This window comes from Lithobates pipiens, unplaced genomic scaffold, assembly GCF_037356315.1.
Source record: "Lithobates pipiens isolate NorthernLeopardFrog02 unplaced genomic scaffold, aLitPip1_a1.2 Scaffold_19, whole genome shotgun sequence".
In the NCBI taxonomy this organism is placed as follows: Eukaryota; Metazoa; Chordata; class Amphibia; order Anura; family Ranidae; genus Lithobates; species Lithobates pipiens.
The window spans coordinates 182087710-182106629 of NW_027507764.1; the positions used below are offsets into that span (position 1 = coordinate 182087710).

Consider the following 18920-nt stretch of genomic DNA (forward strand, 5'->3'; position numbering starts at 1 on the left):
CCTAAAAAAAAAAAACAGGAGATCCGCCCCCTTCATTCTGAGCAGATCGGATCGAAAGGTCCATAGAGTAAAGCGGGCTATGTTGGCGTCCGCTCTGCATATGCAGGATGGACATGGATCTGTCATCAGCCCACTCCGCTCATTGTGGCCCATAACCAGTTACCAAGTAACTCTTCCAAAGGTTGGGCAACCCTGATTTGGATCATGAATATAATTATATCATGTCAATTTTATATGTCATTTGTTTAAAACAATATTAAACCCAAAAATGTCATATTTTGCAGCTTACCAATCAATAGATGTGGTGTCTGCTTTAGTTTTCTTTCTTTTTTTTTCTCTGAATTCACCTGGTTATATGGCCAGTAACACACTTCCTGTATTAGTGAGAGATAACTCTGAAGGAATGAGAACTGGAGGCACAGCAGACAGCAGCATTGTCAGTCTGGGGGGAGGGTAATGTTAAATGTATTAGCAGATATAATTACACTTATGCCGCGTACACACGAGCGGATTGTATGGCGTACTTAGTCCGTCATACAATCCGACAGACAGTCCGTCGTACTTTCCACTGAACGGACTTGACCACACACGGATGCACAAACAGTCCGTCGAAAGCTTGCGCGATGACGTGTACAGCACGTACGACGGGACTAGAAATAGGAAGTCCAAGACACAGCAAAGCACCCTTCCGCCGTGTAAATCCTTTCTGGGCATGCGCCATTCTTAGTCCGTCGAACTAGCATACTGACGACCGTACTGTCCGCTGAAACCAAAGTACGACGGACAGAATTTCGAAAAAACCGAAATACTTAGTACGCCGGACTGCACGCTGAAAAAGTCAGCTGAAGCCCACACACGAGCGGATTGTCCGCTGAAATGTGTTTCGACGGACTAAGTACGCCATACAGTCCGCTCGTGTGTACGCGGCATTATAAAGTGATTCCAAACTCCAGCTCACACTTTATAACAGCAGTTTTTTTCCTTTTTGGATAAAGGTTTTGCGTGAATAAATAAAAGCTGATCATTTTAATCACCCCTGCCAGTGTTAAAGCAGTAGGAAAGCACAAAAAATAAATACAAAATCTTCTCTCTGCAATTGAATGTCATTATGTGCTAGTATGCACTGCATACTAGCATATTATGAAAGACTTACCTGAAAACAAAGCCCTCCAGTGGTGTCCTATCACCGCTGACAGGGCTTCCATCTGCACCCGGTCTTCCTTCAGGGTGTGCTGGCAGCAGCTGTTTGATTGGCCGAGCCACGATAACGTCACGTCTCTCTATGGGCAGCACCTTGCTTAACCACTACAATACAGGGCACTTTCACCCCCTTCCTTCCCAGCCCAATTTTCAGCTTTCATCGCTCTAGCGCTTTCAATGACAATTGCGCGGTCATGCTACACTGTACCCAAATGAAATGGTTATCATTTTGTTCGCATAAATAGAGCTTTATTTTGGTGTTATTTATTCACGACTCCGTTTTTTATTTTTTGCGATATAATCGCAAAAAAAGCGGAAATTTGAAAAAAAAACAATATTTTCTTTTTTCTATTTGAAAAGAAATCCAATAAAATCAAATTTTGTCATAAATTTAAGCCAAAATGTATTCTGCTACATGTTTTTGGTAAAAAAAATTCTGTTAAGTGTATAATAATTGGTTTGTGTGATCAGGGACATATGTACGCAAATGATCATGTACATAGGTGTGCAGGTGATCACGTACATATGTGTGCAGATAATCATTGGGACATGTGATTTTAGTGGGACATATGTGGGGGACATGTTTTTATTATTGGGGACATGTGTTTTTATTATTTGGGGACATGTATGTTTTGGGGACATGTGTGTTTTGGGGACATATGTGGGGACTGTGTTTGTACTGTGTGGTGTGTTGTGTGTTGACACTAGACTGATGATCAGTGAGTAAAAAGCTGTAAAAAAACAGCTCATACTCACTGATCATCAGCCGGCTGCAGCGATCTGCTCTCCTCTCCTCAGCGATGACTTCCGTGTGAGGAGAGGAGAGCCGATTGCCTAGCAACCGGCTGTTTGTTTACATCACATGACGGCCAATCACAGAGCCCTCCTGCCGATCTGAGATGTGCCGTGTCCGGGTGACACGAGCACATCGGGATCGCGCCGCTGCGCGGGCACGCGCGCGCGCGATCCCGCTACTTCTGAAGGACGTTCCTGAACGGCCTATCAGGAGTAGACGGCTCCCACCCGGCCGTATATATGCATTGGCCGGGTGGGAAGTGGTTAAGTAAATATCTACTAAAATGGTGCACGTTTAGGAGATATTTACTGTACCTACAGGTAAGCCTTATTATAGGTTTACCTGTAGGTATAAGTTTAGAAATAAGAAATAGAAATAAGTTTACTACCACTTTAATTAGTTTGTCTCATCCATGTAAACCGATTCTGCTGGAGAGCTTGAGCTTGTGGAAAACAACAGATGGAAGAAAGCCTAAAAAAGTAAACGAATACAGCCATCACATCTACTGTAAGAATTGATAAGCTACAATATAATAAATGTTTTCTTCTGGGTTTAATATGCTTTAAGCATATCATCCTTATCTGTACGCACTTGATTTAAATGTTTTCTTGTTGAAAAAGTCAAACATTTCCATGGGGTGTACTTAATTTTTCACATGACTTGTAGAAAACTTTAGTCTTTATTTTAACATTGTATATATAAACTACCTCATTTCTTTCATACCATCCCACATTTTGCATCTTGGAGAAAGTCTGTGAACGCTTCACAACAAAATAAATGAGATAACCACTCCCGCACAAGCAGCATATTATCATTACATTGGCCAGGACCCGAAGGAATCTAGTGAGATGAATGTTTTCATCCTTATTACTTTCCTCCTCGTCTACAATAGATTCCTGCAAGAGAGAACGCAAAGTACAAAATCACATTATCCTCAAAATAGAAAAGTAATGCTGATTATAGGTAACAAAAAGCAAACAAAAAAGAAGAAAATCTAGGACATTATTATAGCAAAGCAGTCTGGGAAACTGCTGGAGACCTGGGAATTGATATAGTCAGAAAATGGACATAATGTCACTGGAAAATACATTGAATATCCTTTAAAAAACTATAAATATAAGGAAAAATGTAGTCTTAAAAATACTAAAAGTAAATTTCAAAGAGGGATATATATATATATGTTTAATGCAAAACATTTTTTAAAATATATTACCTTTTTTTACCACTCTTAACGAGAAAAAAAATTTAGTAAATAAAAATGGAAAAAAAAAAAAAGGCCATGTGTTATGTACATTAAAAATCCAAAAATGTATATACACTGTACATAATGTTCAATAATATATCAGATTATCAAGGACACATGATCCATAGTACCTCATTCACATATATGTTTGTTCATAGAATATCTTTTCCATATTTGTTATATTTTTAGGAACTTTAATTTCCATAGTTGTCAGCCAAACCCATTTTTTTTTCACAAAAAGTTTAAATCTCTTCATGTATTGCAGTATTATATAGTAATGTTTAGTGCTAACGGATCTTTCAATGGATAAATAGTTCAATACTTCCTGTGTGAGGTAAGCATTATGTTCATTATATTGAATGAGACCAAATCTTGATGTTAATAATATATCAATAGAAAGTAATGAGATCAAATTTTGCAGTTGGGAATGCATCAATAAAGATTTGATTTTAATGGAAACAGCAGGTCATGTAATCGATTTATATTGATGTCTCAATAATCAGACATAATCCTGCTAGATGTATATATGTATAACAATCAATAGATTGACACTCAGCCAAAACTGTCCAGCCATCAAATGGTCAATGTTCTAGTTGATCATGTGTGCAGTATCATGGCAATTGCAGAACAAACAGAGGCCAAAATGGCAGCTTCCATGGCTGTAAAGGATAGGGAGGTTTAGTTCCTCTTTAACCACTTAACGTCTTCTAACAGTACATTTACTGCTAGCAGATGGCATAGTCAGGCTAAGTGACGTACTGGTAAAAAAATTACTTTATTTAATTTCTTAGTTTTCTGTAAAATTGGGACAATTTACAACTTTAACAATCTTAATAAATTGCTTGGACTGTTACAAAAAGGGATAATTTGGGGAGTGTTTGTAGTGTCCTCGCATTTCAGGGTCTCAAGAAATGAGATCAATACTTAAGGATTGATCAACTTTTAAATATATATATACCATGATTTGTAAACTCAATACCTTTCACACAGACTCATTTATACACTGACTTGAGGGAATTTTTGCCAAATAAATGTAGCGGACTACATTTTGGCCTAAATTTAGGAAGATACATTATTTGTTTCCAAAATGTTATAACAGAAACTAAGAAAACCATGTTTTTTATTAAAATTGTCTGTATTTTTTTCATTTATTTAACACAAAATAAAAAAAACCTAATGGTGATTAAATACTATCAAAAGAAAGCTCTATTTGTGTAAAAAAAATTATATAAATTTAATTTAGGTACAGTGTTGCATGACTGAGCAATTGCCAGTTAAACTAGCACAGTGCTGAAAAGCAACGAATGTCCTGGCCATGAAGGGTGTAAAACCTTTCCCTTTTCCCTCCCTCTTTTCTTTTGTATCCCACTTCTATGTTGTATTATATGTTTATGCCCATGCTGGGCATTGTTTGAAAAGTAATAAAAATTTATATTTGAAAAAAAAAACCTTTCAGAGTAGTAGTTCAAAAGAACCTAAAGTGATGCATACATTGATACTATGTAATTTTTCTGCAGATCACTGAAAGAGCAACAAATGTTGGATCAAATAATGCTGTATAGATCTGAATGTCATCTGAATGGCAATTAGTGATGTTACTTATATTAAGACTGTTATTGTCTTGAGATTATCTATTGCGAGTAGTAGATGTATATAGTTCATATAGTTTGAACACAAAACATCTTGCTGCTCAGGTGCATGTTTGTAAGATCTCACCCTGTGGAAGCCAGCTGATCCATGGTTCTTGAAATTTGGATTGTAGCATACAAAAATAGGGGCCCTGGTTTGACAACCCCCCCCAATACCCCATGCATTTCATTCACACCTCTGGTCTCTCTAAAAGGTGTGTGTTGCATAATTTAAAAAGTCTGGAATGTATGTCTGGCAGTAGAATTGGGCTACAATTTCAAGCATTTGGCTATCAAACCAACTTTTTTGGATACTATGTACTGGTATGAAGATTGAGGCAGCTCTCCTCTTGGGTAAATATTTGCAAGAAATCTTCTATAAGAGGGACTTCTTATAGGCAATTATAATTTTATATGGAAAGGAAAACCTCATTAACTGTGTTTTATCACACAATATATTTTATCAATTAAAAAAGACATATCAGAAAAAGAGAGCATTTTGTAAATTGACCTGGTCAAAAGGGGAAGCACCAAAATAGATAGTTACTATTTCTTTTCTTTTTTATTATTTCTTTGTCTTGCTACATCTGAGCACTTTTGGGTACCTCCAGCAGTATAACTGTATTGAAAGGGCCTGCTCAGAGAAATGTCAAGCACCTTTAGAGTTCAAATATTATGAAATCATCTTATTTTTATCTGCATACTCTTAATTGGTGGGTTGCACAATTGAGCTACTAATTGAACATTCTGATTTTAATTTCCACTTCAATAAATATGTTTTATTTTTTGTAGCTAGAAAGAAAGAGTATAATTCATGTGCCCAGTCAGTGGCAAAACTACCAGGGTCACAAAGGTCTTACTTGCCACCGGGCCCTGCCATTCCGCCACTGTTGGGGGCCCAGTGGAGTTTCTTGCCACAGGGCTCTGAGCTGATGCAGTCTCTCATGCAGCCCAAAGCCTGCACTGACAGTCCCCCTCCCTTTGCACGGATGGGAGAGGAAAGTGCCAATCTGCTCCTTCTCCTGCTGGCTTCTGCCTCTCTCCTCCTATGTGCACCGTGGGAAGTGTTAAGCTAAGCAGCTGAAATCATTCAGCTGCTGGGTTTCACACTTCCTGCAGTGCACACACAGGAGAAGAGGGGAGAAGCAGATTGGTTCGGTCCTCTCCTCTCCTCTCCTCTCCTCTCCTCTCCTCTCCTCTCCTCTCCTCTCCTCTCCTCTCCTCTCCTCTCCTCTCCTCTCCTCTCCTCTCCTCTCCTCTCCCGTCAGTGCGAGGGTGGAGGAAGGGGGAGCTGTCAGTGCAGGCTCTGGGCTACATGAGAGAGACACTCTCAGCTCAGAGTCCTGCTGAGGAGGCACTGATAGGCTGCACTGATGGGCGCAGACAGGCCTCTCTCCTCCTGTGTGCACCGTGAGCACTGATAGGTGGCACTGATGGGCACTTATAGGACTGCCGATAACCAGCAAGTCTGTTTCCATGTGATCAGCTGTGATTGGCCCTATGATCAGGACATAACAGTCAAAGCGCGAGCTGGATGTGTGCCCCAGGGGGCATACGGGAGGTAAGGTTCTGGGAGGATGTCCAAAGACACCCTCCAGGATCTAGAAACTAGAATGGAAGGGGGGTCAAGGATGCCCTTCACGGTTTCTTTCACCGGGGCCCTGAAGGATCTAGGTATGCCTCTGTGTCCAGTATTACATGAACATTTCTTTTTTTTTTTCAAATAAAAATAATGACAAAGTCATATGTTTTCTTATATTTTTTTTTTTCTGATATATATTTCTCTACAAATTGTCATAAATATGGGAATAGTATAACTGTCATGATATCTAATTCACAAAGTGTTTAAAACTAAAATGGGTGTAATATGAAAACTATATTATTGCCCTAACTGTGTATGTGTGCTTCTGGGAAAGTAGCAGAATACACTTGAAAGTTCTCATGCTATGCAGAAAATCCCCAATCACACAACTCACAGGATGTCCTCTAACCTACAAGGTCCAATCAATATGTTGTTTTCTCTTGATCAAACCTTTTATTTGATTTATTATTTTCTCCATTGATTTGTATAGTAAAAAAAGATGCATCTGACATTCTAGAGGATTATATATACTAACATCCCTTTTCTATCCACATTCTATCTGATTAAATAAAAAAAAATGTAGGAAGGAGAATAACTGATTGCTACATAAAATCACTGACTTAATTTACATTAATGATGGGGAATGAATTATGAGCCATATTGATGCTGTCAAGTTAAGCTACCCCTAAGCATCAGGATTAATAGACTTTTGTTTTTACCTTAAAGCTAGTTGTTATTGATGCAAATTTGTTATCTGCGGTCTCTGGGTTTCCAATCAAATAATCCCAGCTAGTAAACATTTTAAAGCTGAAATTGTAATTCCCATCATCTCCATCAGCAGTGTTTTCATTGGCATTACTTGCCATCCTGGAACATAAAATAGTTTATATTTAGTATGAAGCATACTCATTTATTACAAATCACAGAAAACTTTTGATTTGCTTTTTTAATTAGAGGCTAAATAAATGCAAGCCACATGGAAGTCACTGGGGACAATTTTCTAAATTATTATCCCACAAGTTACTGTATGACTATAGTATTAGCTTCTGCCTTGAGATGCTTTTGAAGCTATATGACATGTGAAAAAATACCCATTTGTGTTTTTGGTAAAACAACAATTCAAATTAAATCCTGAATCTTGACAATATGAGATTTTCAGTACTTAGAAATCCATTTCACCAATACCAGTGGCACATCCTATTTTATCATAATGAAATTGCCCTAGAGTTTCATATCTCATACCGATGAAAGCTAATAACCATTAAATGGGTTTAAAAATATTATATGAATCTTGATGGTCATACATCCGAATCAAAGGTGATCATTCATACTTATACTAGTAAAGTGCCCTCATTGCTTGAATGACAGAATTTAGAAGGCATCACATGTGAAGAGTGAGCATGATTAGTGATGTATTTGAGGGGTCGATATACAATATATTGCCACAGGATTTTGGACATCTGACCATCACAAGTATATACTGTATACTGTTGAACATCCTATTTCAAAATGCCATCTTGTGGTTACAACATGCATCCACACTTCTGGGAAGGCTTTTCATGAGATTTTGGAATGTGTTTGGGGGAATCTGCTCCAAATGATCTAAAAGTTCATGTGTAATCTGATATAAGACATGAAGACCTAGCTTGTAATCAGAATTTAAAATAATTTCAAAGGTGTTCAATAGGGTTGAGGTCCGGGTTATGTCCAGGCCACTTTAGTTCCTTCACACTGAACTTATCAAACCAAGTCCGTCAAATCATGAATCTGACTTTGTGCACAGTGCTCAGTCATGCTGGAACAGAAAATGGTATTCTCCATACTGTCAGCATAAGGTTAGAAATGCACAACAATAGCCTTCGCTGGAAACACCTAAACTTAATAATTTGGAGAGGTGTCCATATACTTTTGTCCATATAGTAGGTGTAATGGTCAGATGTTTACAAACTTTTGGCTATATAGTATATGTAAATTACTTTTACCTTAATAATTGTATCGCCACTCTATGTGTCATTCCCACCCATGGCCCCTTCCTAGTTTCCCATCCTTGATTGCACCAACCTCATTATCCTAATTTCAACATACACTGAATAAAACATTTTTGTTCTATACATGTTTGTACAAAATCATTGCTCCCATACCTCCAAATCACTCATTGGCTTTCTCTTATCACTGATTTAAATGCTCTCACACAGTATACCTATGTCATCACCCACCATAACCTTGCTTCATTCTAACAATGTTAGAATCTGATGATTATATTAAAACCAATTGTTTTCAAATTATGGCATGATAAAAATATATTCTACATACAATTACATTTCAAAATTTTAAAGACACATTTATGAATTGAAAAAAACTGTGAACTTTACACTGTGATGTTTTTAATCTAGTTGGGTTTCAGAATGAGTTGCACAATTCCAAAATAAATATTTTTACAAAGGTTTATTTTGTATGGGGAAACTCTGATGTGTTTTTATTGAATACACATATATTGAATATACACAAGATCACCAGTCAATCTAGCAACATGGAAGCTTCCATTGCTAAATGGTTTTGGAAAAGGCAAAAAAACCTCATATGCACATGCTTGTACCAGGTCAGTGACTTAGCAAGAGAAGAATAGAGATAATGGCCCTGGTGGCAACACCTTAAAGAATACACATCAATAGTTGCAGCTCCCATATTTCTGTTTAACATAATGCTTGCTTCTGCATATTTATTTATTTTATTTGTAGCGCTACCCCTACAGGAGTTGCTTGGTAGATTGGGTTCTCTGTTCTTCTGTTCTTTGAACCAACTAAACAACTACTTGACTAAAGAAGTGCACATGACAGTCCAACAACACTACCTTGGGAAATCAGCCGGCTTGCTGTGATTTGGAACCTCCTTATATATAAAAGCACAGAATGTCAATGAAGCTGCAATTTGCAGTGTGTTGTGAGGAGAGAAAAACTGAGCACAATAATGACAGGAATGCTGATATATAGCTGTCCCTAGTGCAGTAGTTTCACCAACAGGAATTGTTGAATTCCATTAAGCCTGCAGGAACGCCTGGCTTGACTTGCCACTGGAGGTGTCGGGAGGATCTAAAGGCCCTGACCAGGTATAGGCCACACGCTTCCACAGCTTGTCTAGCTGGTAAACCTTCAGTCTGTGTGGTGGTGGATGCACATTGTCCCTATATATAGAAGATCCATCACAGGGTGTTCTTAACCCTCATTCCCCGTTGGGAGACTCCATGGAAGAGACTTATATGCATGTAAGGATTTTTCTTTTTTAATTTTATGAGTTATTTTTTATTTTGTATTTTTATATCACTTACTCATTTATCATCTTGGATTATATTTTTTTTAATAAGTCACTTATATGTGTTTTTTTACTGTATCACATCCACTTGCAATGCTTTGTTTGTAGGTTAAGGTGTAATCATTACACTATGTATATTTGATTGATTATTACTTGTTCACTATATTGTGTGAGATCATATATTTTTTCTCATTATTAGTGCAGCTCTTTTTTCTTTATTCCTGTAGAAAAACTACTGTAATCGTAGGATAAGCCACACAAAGTCTATATTTTGCTACCAGCTTTGGCAGACAAGTATGAATTGATTTACTAAAGGAGCAGAGTGTGTTCATTTTGCATAGTAAATATTTCCATAGTTTAAGCAATAGCATATCAAAAATCATATTTTCTTTTTAAATTTCCCTTGTATTGGTATTCAGTGTGAACATACTACCACCTTTGCAAAGCTAAGTGAACATTTACTTTACTAAGTGAACAGGCTCTACTCATTTAGTAAATCAATCTCATAAGCCCTACTCAGGGAGAGAAGAACAATAATGCATAATTACTCTGCAGCAATACTGCAGAGGAAGTATATCTTGCATGTATAATAATCTCCCATTACATTTATATGTTTACAAATTACCTGTAGAAACACATTTTTAAAAAACATTAACATATTGATGGGATTGTTTATCACATTCACGTATATAGCAAATAAAAATTCAAGAGACTATATATTGCAATAGAGGTTCTTTGAGATTACAGGCAGTCCCCGAGTTACAAACACCTGAGTTACAAATGACTCCTACTTACGAACGGTCTCAATGCTGGCTGCTTGTACTCCACGCTGGTCCTGGATACCTCTCAGCAGGTATCTGGCAGCGCCGGACACATCCCACACTGCAGTACTACATGTACTGCATGGCCAGAAGAGCCCCAGATAACATAATTCCATGCCCAGATGCGCCCAGAACTTCCTACATCAATGCATAAGTTACACTTAGAAATCCAGCATTCAGACTTACACACAAATTCCACTTACGAACAAATCTACAGTCCTTATTGTGTTCATAACTCGGTTACTGCCTGTATACAGACAACATCACATCAGTTTCCAATTACAGTATGTATTCAATGGTAGATATAATGCATTTATTGTATATTAAATAAGTAAATCTTTAATGACTAGAGTAAAAAAATTCCCTTTGTTTAAAATAAAATGGCTTTCATACTAGCCTATATTGTCAAAATTACCAAAGATGAAAGTTGTATACTAGCATAACAGTCAGAGTTCTGCACGCCTACTGTCTTGTATAATTGTAGCAATCAGAAAAACTATTTCATAGAGTTTGGCTAAACCATTCCTTATAAACATGTTTCCTATACTCTAAGAGAATATGGTGTTTTATATTTCTAATATAATGTTCTTAAAAAGGTTCCACATAGTACTGCAAAATATAGCTTACAAGATGGAAATCTAAGGATACATTGAATATGTAGATATAACGTATTACATTAATGGTTCCATTTTTTTTCTCCTCTTAAAGTGGTTGTAAACCCAAAAAAACAAACAAACAAAAAAAAGCAAACCCTGTAAGACAAAGACATAATGAGCTATTATGCAGTGGTGTAACTGGGTTTCCACCCACTTTAAATCTGTAAAGCAGTATGCCAGTAGGGTATATAGTTGTGTGAAAAAGTATTTGCCCCTTCTTGATTTTTCATTTTTTTGCATATTTCTCACACTTAAATGATTCAGATCATCAACCAAATATTAATATTACACAAAGATAACCCAAGTAAATCCAAGATGCAATTTTTAAATTTTTATTTCCTTTATTAAGGGAAAGAAGCTGTTCAAACCTGCCTGGCCCTATGTGAAAAAGTAATTGCCCCCTCCCATGCGGAATCATGAATGACCTGTGATTAACCACAATTTTTTGGAAAGCTGAGCCACACTCAGGCCTGATTACTGCTAGACCTGTTGAATCAAGAAATCACATAAATAGACGTTGTCTGACAAAGTGAAGCATACTAATAGATCACAAAAGGCCACACATCATGCCACAATCTAAAAAAGTTCAATAACAGTTTAGAAACAAAGTAATATACATGTAGAGGTCTAGGAAGGGTTTCAAAGCAATTTCTAAGGCTTTGGAGCTCCAGTGAACCAAGGGGAGAGCCATTATCCACAAATGGAGTGGTGAACCTTCCCAGGAGTGGCTGGTCTACAAAAATTACTCCAAGAGCATGACAACGACTCATCCAGGAGGTCATAACAGAACCCAGAACAACATCTAAAGAACTACAGGCCTCACATGCCTCAAATAAGATTAGTGTTCATGATTCAACAATAAGAAAGAGACTGGGCAAAATGGCATCCATGGGAGAGTTCCAAGGCCAAAGCCACTGCTGACCAAAGGGAACACAGATGCTGATCTTACATTTACCAAAAAACATCTTGACTATCTCCAAGAGTTTTAGGCAAATATTCTGTGTTCTGATGAGATAAAAATGTAACTATTTGGAAGGTGTGCGTCCTGTTTTATCTGACATAAAACGAATACAGCATTTCATAACAAGAACATCATACCAACAGTCAGACATGGCGGTGGTAGCGTGATGGTCTGGGGCTGCTTTGCAGCTTCAGGACCTGGACGACTTACCATAATTGATGGAACCATGAATTCTGAGCTCTACCAGAAAATCCTAAAAGAGAATGTCCGGCCATCAGTTTGTGACCTCAAGCTCAAGTGCACATAGGTTATGCAGCAGGACAATGATCCAAAACACAACAGCAAGTCCACCTCCAAATGGTTCAAACAAAGCAAAATTTGGGTTTTGGAGTGGCCTAGTCAAAGACTTAAATCCAATTGAGATGCTGTATCCTGACCTTACACAGGCCATTCATGCTGGAAAACCCTCCAATGTGGCTGAATTAAAACAATTCTGCAAAGAAGAGTTGGCGAAAATTGCACCACAGCAATGTGAAAGACTCATTGCCAGTTATCACAAACACTTGATTGCAATTGTTGCCGCCAAGGGTGGCACAACCAGTTATTACAGGTGTGTGTGTGGGGGGGGGGGAGCTGAATGTGTACAGGTGTGTGTGTGTGTGTGTGTGTGTGTGAGGGGGTGGGGAGCTCATTGTGTACAGGCTTGTGTGCTTAGGGGGTGGGTACAGCTGGGTGTGTGTGTGGTTGGGGGGCTTCTGAGTGTGTACATGTGTGTGTGTGGGGAGCAGCCAAGTGTGTACAGGTGTGTGTGTGTGTGTGTGTGTGAGGGGGCAGCTGCGTGTGTACAGGTATGTGCTTGTGTGTGTAGGGGGGCAGCTGAGTGTGTACAGGTGTGTGTGGGGGGGCAGCTGAGTGTGTAAAGGTGTTTGTGTGTGGGGGGGGGCAGCTGAGTGTGTACAGGTGTGTGTGCGTGGGGGGGGGGGCAGCTGAGTGTGTAGAGATGTGTGTATGGGGGCAGCTGAGTATGTACAGGTGTGTGTGTGTGGGGGAGGGCTGAGTGTGTACATGTGTGTGTGTGTGGGGGGGAGCTGAGTGTGTACAGGTGTGTGTGTGGGGGGGGGGTAGGGAACTGAGTGTGTACAGGCTTGTGTACGTAGGGGGTTAGGGAGCTGAGTGTATACAGCTGGGTGCGTGTGTGATTGGGCAGCTTCTGAGTGTGTACATGTGTGTGTGGGGAGCAGCCAAGTGTGTACAGGTGTGTGTGTGAGGGGGCAGCTGCGTGTGTACAGGTATGTGCTTGTGTATGTGGGGGGGCAGCTGAGTGTGTACATGTGTGTGTGTGGGGGGGGCAGCTAAGTGTGTACAAGTGTGTGTGTGTGGGGGGAGCTGAGTGTGTACAGGTGTGTGTGGGGGGGAGCTGAGTGTGTAGAGGCTTGTGTGCATAGGGGGTTGGGGAGCTCAGTGTGTACAGCTGGGAGCGTGTGTGGTTGGGGGGCTTCTGAGTGTGTACATGTGTATGGGGAGCAGCTAAGTGTGTACAGGTGTGTGTGTGTGTGAGGGGGCAGCTGAGTGTGTACACGTATGTGCTTGTGTGTGGGGGGGGGCAGCTGAGTGTGTACAGGTGTGTGTGGGGGGGCAGCTGAGTGTGTACAGGTGTGTGAGGAGGGGCAGCTGAGTGTGTACAGGTGTGTGTGCGTGGGGGGGCAGCTGAGTGTGTACAGGTGTGTGTGCATGGGGGGGGAAGCTGAGTGTGTAGAGATGTGTGTGTGGGGGCAGCTGAGTGTGTACAGGTATGTGTGTGTGTGGGGGGGGATGCTGAGTGTGTACAGGTGTGTGTGTGTAGGGGGGCAGCTGAGTGTATACATGTGTGTGTGTGGGGAGGCCTGAGTGTGTACAGGTGTGTGTGTGTGGGGGTGTGGGGAGCTGAGTGTGTACAGCTGTGTGTGTGTGTGTGTGTGTGGTTGGGGGGGAGTCTGAGTGTGTACATGTGTGTGTGTGGGGGGGCAGCTAAGTGTGTACAAGTGTGCATGGGAAGCTGAGTGTGTACAGGTGTGTGTGGGGGAGAGCTGAATGTGTACAGGTGTGTGTGGGGGGCAGCTGAGTGTGTACAGGTGTGTGTGGGGGGGGCAGCTGAGTGTGTACATGTGTGTGTGGGGGGCAGCTGAGTGTGTAGAGATGTGTGTGTGGGGGGGCAGTTGAGTGTGTACAGGTGTGTGTGGGGGGGAGCAGTGGCGGCTGGTGAAGTTTTTGGATGGGGGGTGCTAGACCCCGCCCATCATGATCCCGCCCATCATTTTGGCCCCTCCCACATCTCACAAACCACGCCCCTTATGTAATCTGCAAAAAAAAAAATGGCGTGGGTTCCCCCCTCTGAGAGCATACCAGGCCCTTAGGTCTGGTATGGATTCCAAGGGGAACCCCCTACGCCGAAAAAACGGCGTGGGGGTCCCGCCCAGATCCACACCAGACCCTTATCCGAGCACGCTACCCGGCCAGGCCAGGAAAGCGGGTGGGGACGAGCGGGCGGCCCCCCCTCCTGAGCCGTACCAGGCCACGTGCCCTCAACATGGGGGGGTGCCTTGGGGGAGGGGGGGCGGGCGGCCCCCCACCCCAAAGCACCTTGTCCCCATGTTGATGAGGACAAGGGCCTCTTCCCGATAACCCTGGCCGTTGGTTGTCGGGGTCTGCGGGCGGGGGGCTTATCGGAATCCGGGAGCCCCCTTTAATAAGGGGGCCCCGGATACCGGCCCCCCACCCTATGTGAATGAGTATGGGGTACAATGTAACCCTACCCATTCACCTGTGAAAAAAAGTACAAAAAAAACACAACACAGGGTTAAAATATTTTATTGCACAGCTCCGGGGGTCTTCCGTCTTCGGGGGTCTTCTCGCCGGACTCCTCCACTATCTTCTTGTAGCTCTTTTGCTAGCGGAGGAGCCCTGCTTTCTTCCTCGCCGCCGGCCTCTTCTTCCGACTTCGGGGGTCTTGTCCCCCTCTTCGGTTCTTCTGCCGGGCCACCGCGCCTTCTTATAGCTCTTTTACAGGCGGTGGCCCGGTCTTCTGTCGCCGCCGCCGACCGTTCTTCTTCTTCTTCTTCTCCAGGAGATGTTGACTCGACGATCTCTCCGGCCGGAATGCCAGGGACGTGCTGCGCTGCCACTTATATAGGGACAATGGGGCGGTATCACATGGGTTGATGTCACATGGGTTGGTCACATGGGTTGATGTCACATGGCGACATTCCCAGCATCCTCCGGGACTGTGACATCGTAAGGGGGCGGGGTCACCATGTGACATCAACCCATGTGACCAGCCCATGTGAAATCAACCCATGTGACACCGCCCCATTGTCCCTATATAAGTGGCAGCGCAGCACGTCCCTGGCATTCCGGCCGGAGAGATCGTCGAGTCAACATCTCCTGGAGAAGAAGAAGAAGAAGAAGAAGAACGGGCGGCGGCGGCGGCGACAGAAGACCGGGCCACCGCCTGTAAAAGAGCTATAAGAAAGCGCGGTGGCCCGGCAGAAGAACTGAAGAGGAGGACAAGACCCCCAAAGTCGGAAGAAGAGGCCGGTGGTGAGGAAGAAAGCCGGGCTCCTCCGCTAGCAAAAGAGCTACAAGAAGATAGCGGAGGAGTCCGGCGAGAAGACCCCCGAAGACGGAAGACCCCTGGAGCTGTGCAATAAAATATTTTAACCCTGTGTTGTGTTTTTTTTTTACTTTTTTCACAGGTGAATGGGTAGGGGTACATTGTACCCCATACTCATTCACATAGGGTGGGGGGCCGGTATCCGGGGCCCCCTTATTAAAGGGGGCTCCCGGATTCCGATAAGCCCCCCGCCCGCAGACCCCGACAACCAACGGCCAGGGTTGTCGGGAAGAGGCCCTTGTCCTCATCAACATGGGGACAAGGTGCTTTGGGGTGGGGGGGCCGCCCGCCCCCCCTCCCCCAAGGCACCCCCCCATGTTGAGGGCACGCGGCCTGGAACGGCTCGGGAGGGGGGCGCCCGCTCGTCCCCACCCCCTTTCCTGGCCGGCCGGGTAGCGTGCTCGGATAAGGGTCTGGTGTGGATCTGGGGGGGACCCCCACGCCGTTTTTTCGGCGTAGGGGGTTCCCCTTGGAATCCATACCAGACCTAAGGGCCTGGTATGCTCTCGGAGGGGGAACCCACGTCAAATTTTTTTTCAGAAATTTGACGTGGAGTTCCCCCTTCAGAGCTCATTCTCTGATTGGCCACGGCAAAAGTCGCCTGGCCTGGGGAAACCTTTCTGGCTGTGAAAGCTTTTTTTCCATTCATTCAGCTAAATGCATGAACATTCTCAACAAAGTAGAAACTAGAAAGCCTTTATGCGGTGACTCACCTCCTGCCTCACTGTCTTGGAGCTCCGCTCGGGCTGAGGAACGGAGCTGCCGACGTCACTTCCGGGTTTCGTGAAGCAGCCGAAAGCCGGAAGTGACCTGCCTGTCTAAGATTGACAATGCTCCCGCCCATAGAATCACAGTGATTTTACGGGCGGAAGCTAGTCAGCGTTCTGCAGTGCGCCGCAAGGCGGGTTTTTAACCCGCAAATGAAGCGCCATGGATGCAATCTTGTGATTGCATCGACGTGGCGCTTCTTATAGTGCACTGTGACCGGCGCCACAGTACACTATGTTAAATTGTTAAATGACATTTTTTTTTTTTATGTCTTAAAGGGCCCGTTTTTTTTTTTTTTTACTTTTTTTTTAAACTTTTATTTTTTTTTATTTTTTTTTACTTTATTTTTTTTACACCTAGGGAGAGGGGGGGCGGCGCCCGGGCACCCCCTATGGGCGGGCTGCCACTGGGGGGGAGGCTGAATGTGCACAGGGGTGTGTGTGTGGGGTGGCTGAGTGTGTACAGGTGTGTGTGTGGAGGGATGGGCAGCTGAGTGTCTACGGGTGTGTTGGGGGCTGAGTGTGTAGACGTGTGAGTGGGGCTAGTGTGTAGAGGTGGGAGGGGGCTGAGTGCATAGAGGTGTGGACCGCACTGTGTACACTGCGTAGAATTGTGAGGGGGAATGAGTGTGAGAGGTGTGACAAAGGGGCTCATTGCGTAGACATGTGAGGGGGCTGAGTGCGTAGAGGTGTGACGAAGGGGCTGAGTGTGTAGATGTGTGAGGGGGCTGAGTACGTAGAGGTGTGAGGGGGGCTGAATGTGTAGAGGTGTGAGGGGGCTGAGTGTGTAGAGGTGTGGGGAGACTGAGTGCATAGAGGTATGAGGGGGACTGAGTGTGAGAGGTGTGACGTAGGGGCTGAGTGCATAGAGATGTATCGAAGGGGTTGAGTGCGTAGATGTGTGAGGGGGGCTGAATATGTATAGGTGTGAGGGGAACTGAGTGCGTAGAGGTGAGGGGGGCTGACTGCACAGAGGTGTGAGAGGGGCTGAGTGCATAGAGGTGTGAGGGGGCTAAATGTGTAGAGGTGTAGAGGTGTGAGGGGGACTGAATGTGTAGAGGTGTGAGGGGGCTGAGTGTGTAGAGGTGTGAGGGGGGCTGAGTACATAGATGTGTGGGGGGACTGAGTGCATAGAGGTATGAGGGGGACTGAGTGTGAGAGGTGTGACGAAGGGGCTAAGTGCATAGAGGTGTGACGAAGGGGCTAAGTGCATAGACGTGTGAGGGGGCTGATTCCTTGGCTTACATACAGTAAGTCTTTATTAGGCAGTTTTTGCTTTTTATCTAGCCGTAATAGGATTGAATTGAGAGTTTGAGGTAGCAAACAAAACAGATCTAAAGATGTATTTTATTATAGTCAGAAGGTTTACACTTTCAAAACAATCAAGCTAAAGCCCTATTTTTTCTAACAATTGGCAAGCAGTGGCAAAACACATAGTTACATGAAATTACATATATTTTACACAAATTACATAATTTTACAGAAAATACCTAATTTAACATACGTTCCGCAATCAGTTCACATGAACAGGTTGTGATTTTGATGCGGTGCTAATTTGCAATAAATTTTCACCTCATTTAGTGTGGACCAGCCGGTTCACATTAATGCGGTGCCAATTCACAGTGAATTTGCTGCAAATTCGCACTGTATCAAAACCGCAGCCTGTTAATGCGAACTGATTGTGGAGTGTATGCCAAGTTAAGGACACCCCGCAATCAGTTTGAAAAAACGCAGCGAAATTGGCAGAATCGGATTCCGGTGCGGACAAAAAAAGGGTCCTGCATGAGTTTGGGCCGAATGTGATGCAAATTCAGCTGTACAGTTTGTAGGGCTGAATTTGCATCGCACAAAGACATTGCATGTGATCTGCATAACAATGCAGCAATGCTGTGCAGATCACATGCAATGTCTGTGAACCGGCCCTTAAACAGCATGCCTGGAGGATACCCTTAACATCTATATGATATATAAAGCCCACTACAACAAATCTGACATTTATAAAGAAAAAAAGATGCTGTTTAAATTTCCAACAGCTAAATGACAGCTCCTAGCTGCTTCGCTATGCTTGTAAAGAAAGTGAATGAGGATTACCTTCTTTTATATCAGATCCTGATCCTAGATAATAGAAAAACATCATGGGGGCCCCCCAAAAAATAAATACCAAACCCTTATTCTTTGATGAGGGTCTGGTATGGTTGTCATGGGACACCCCCAAAAAACAGTGTGGGCCCCCCAAATGATATACTTCACTCTTTGGATTTTAAGGGATAACTCCACACAGGAAAAGCTTGGTTGAGTGAGGGTCAAT

At 42.8% G+C, this 18920-nt stretch overlaps 1 protein-coding gene across 1 annotated transcript in view; it reads right to left on the bottom strand.

The window, feature by feature from the left end:
• The window catches only part of TMC2 (transmembrane channel like 2), a 159550-nt gene that overhangs the window by 75588 nt on the left and 65042 nt on the right, over positions 1-18920 (bottom strand). Inside the window, exons 8-9 of the mRNA XM_077493813.1 lie at positions 7169-7316; positions 2704-2892 (exon numbers count right to left, since the gene is read on the bottom strand). Coding sequence (XP_077349939.1) covers positions 2704-2892; positions 7169-7316 — 337 coding nt within the window. The remainder of the gene's footprint in view (positions 1-2703; positions 2893-7168; positions 7317-18920) is intronic.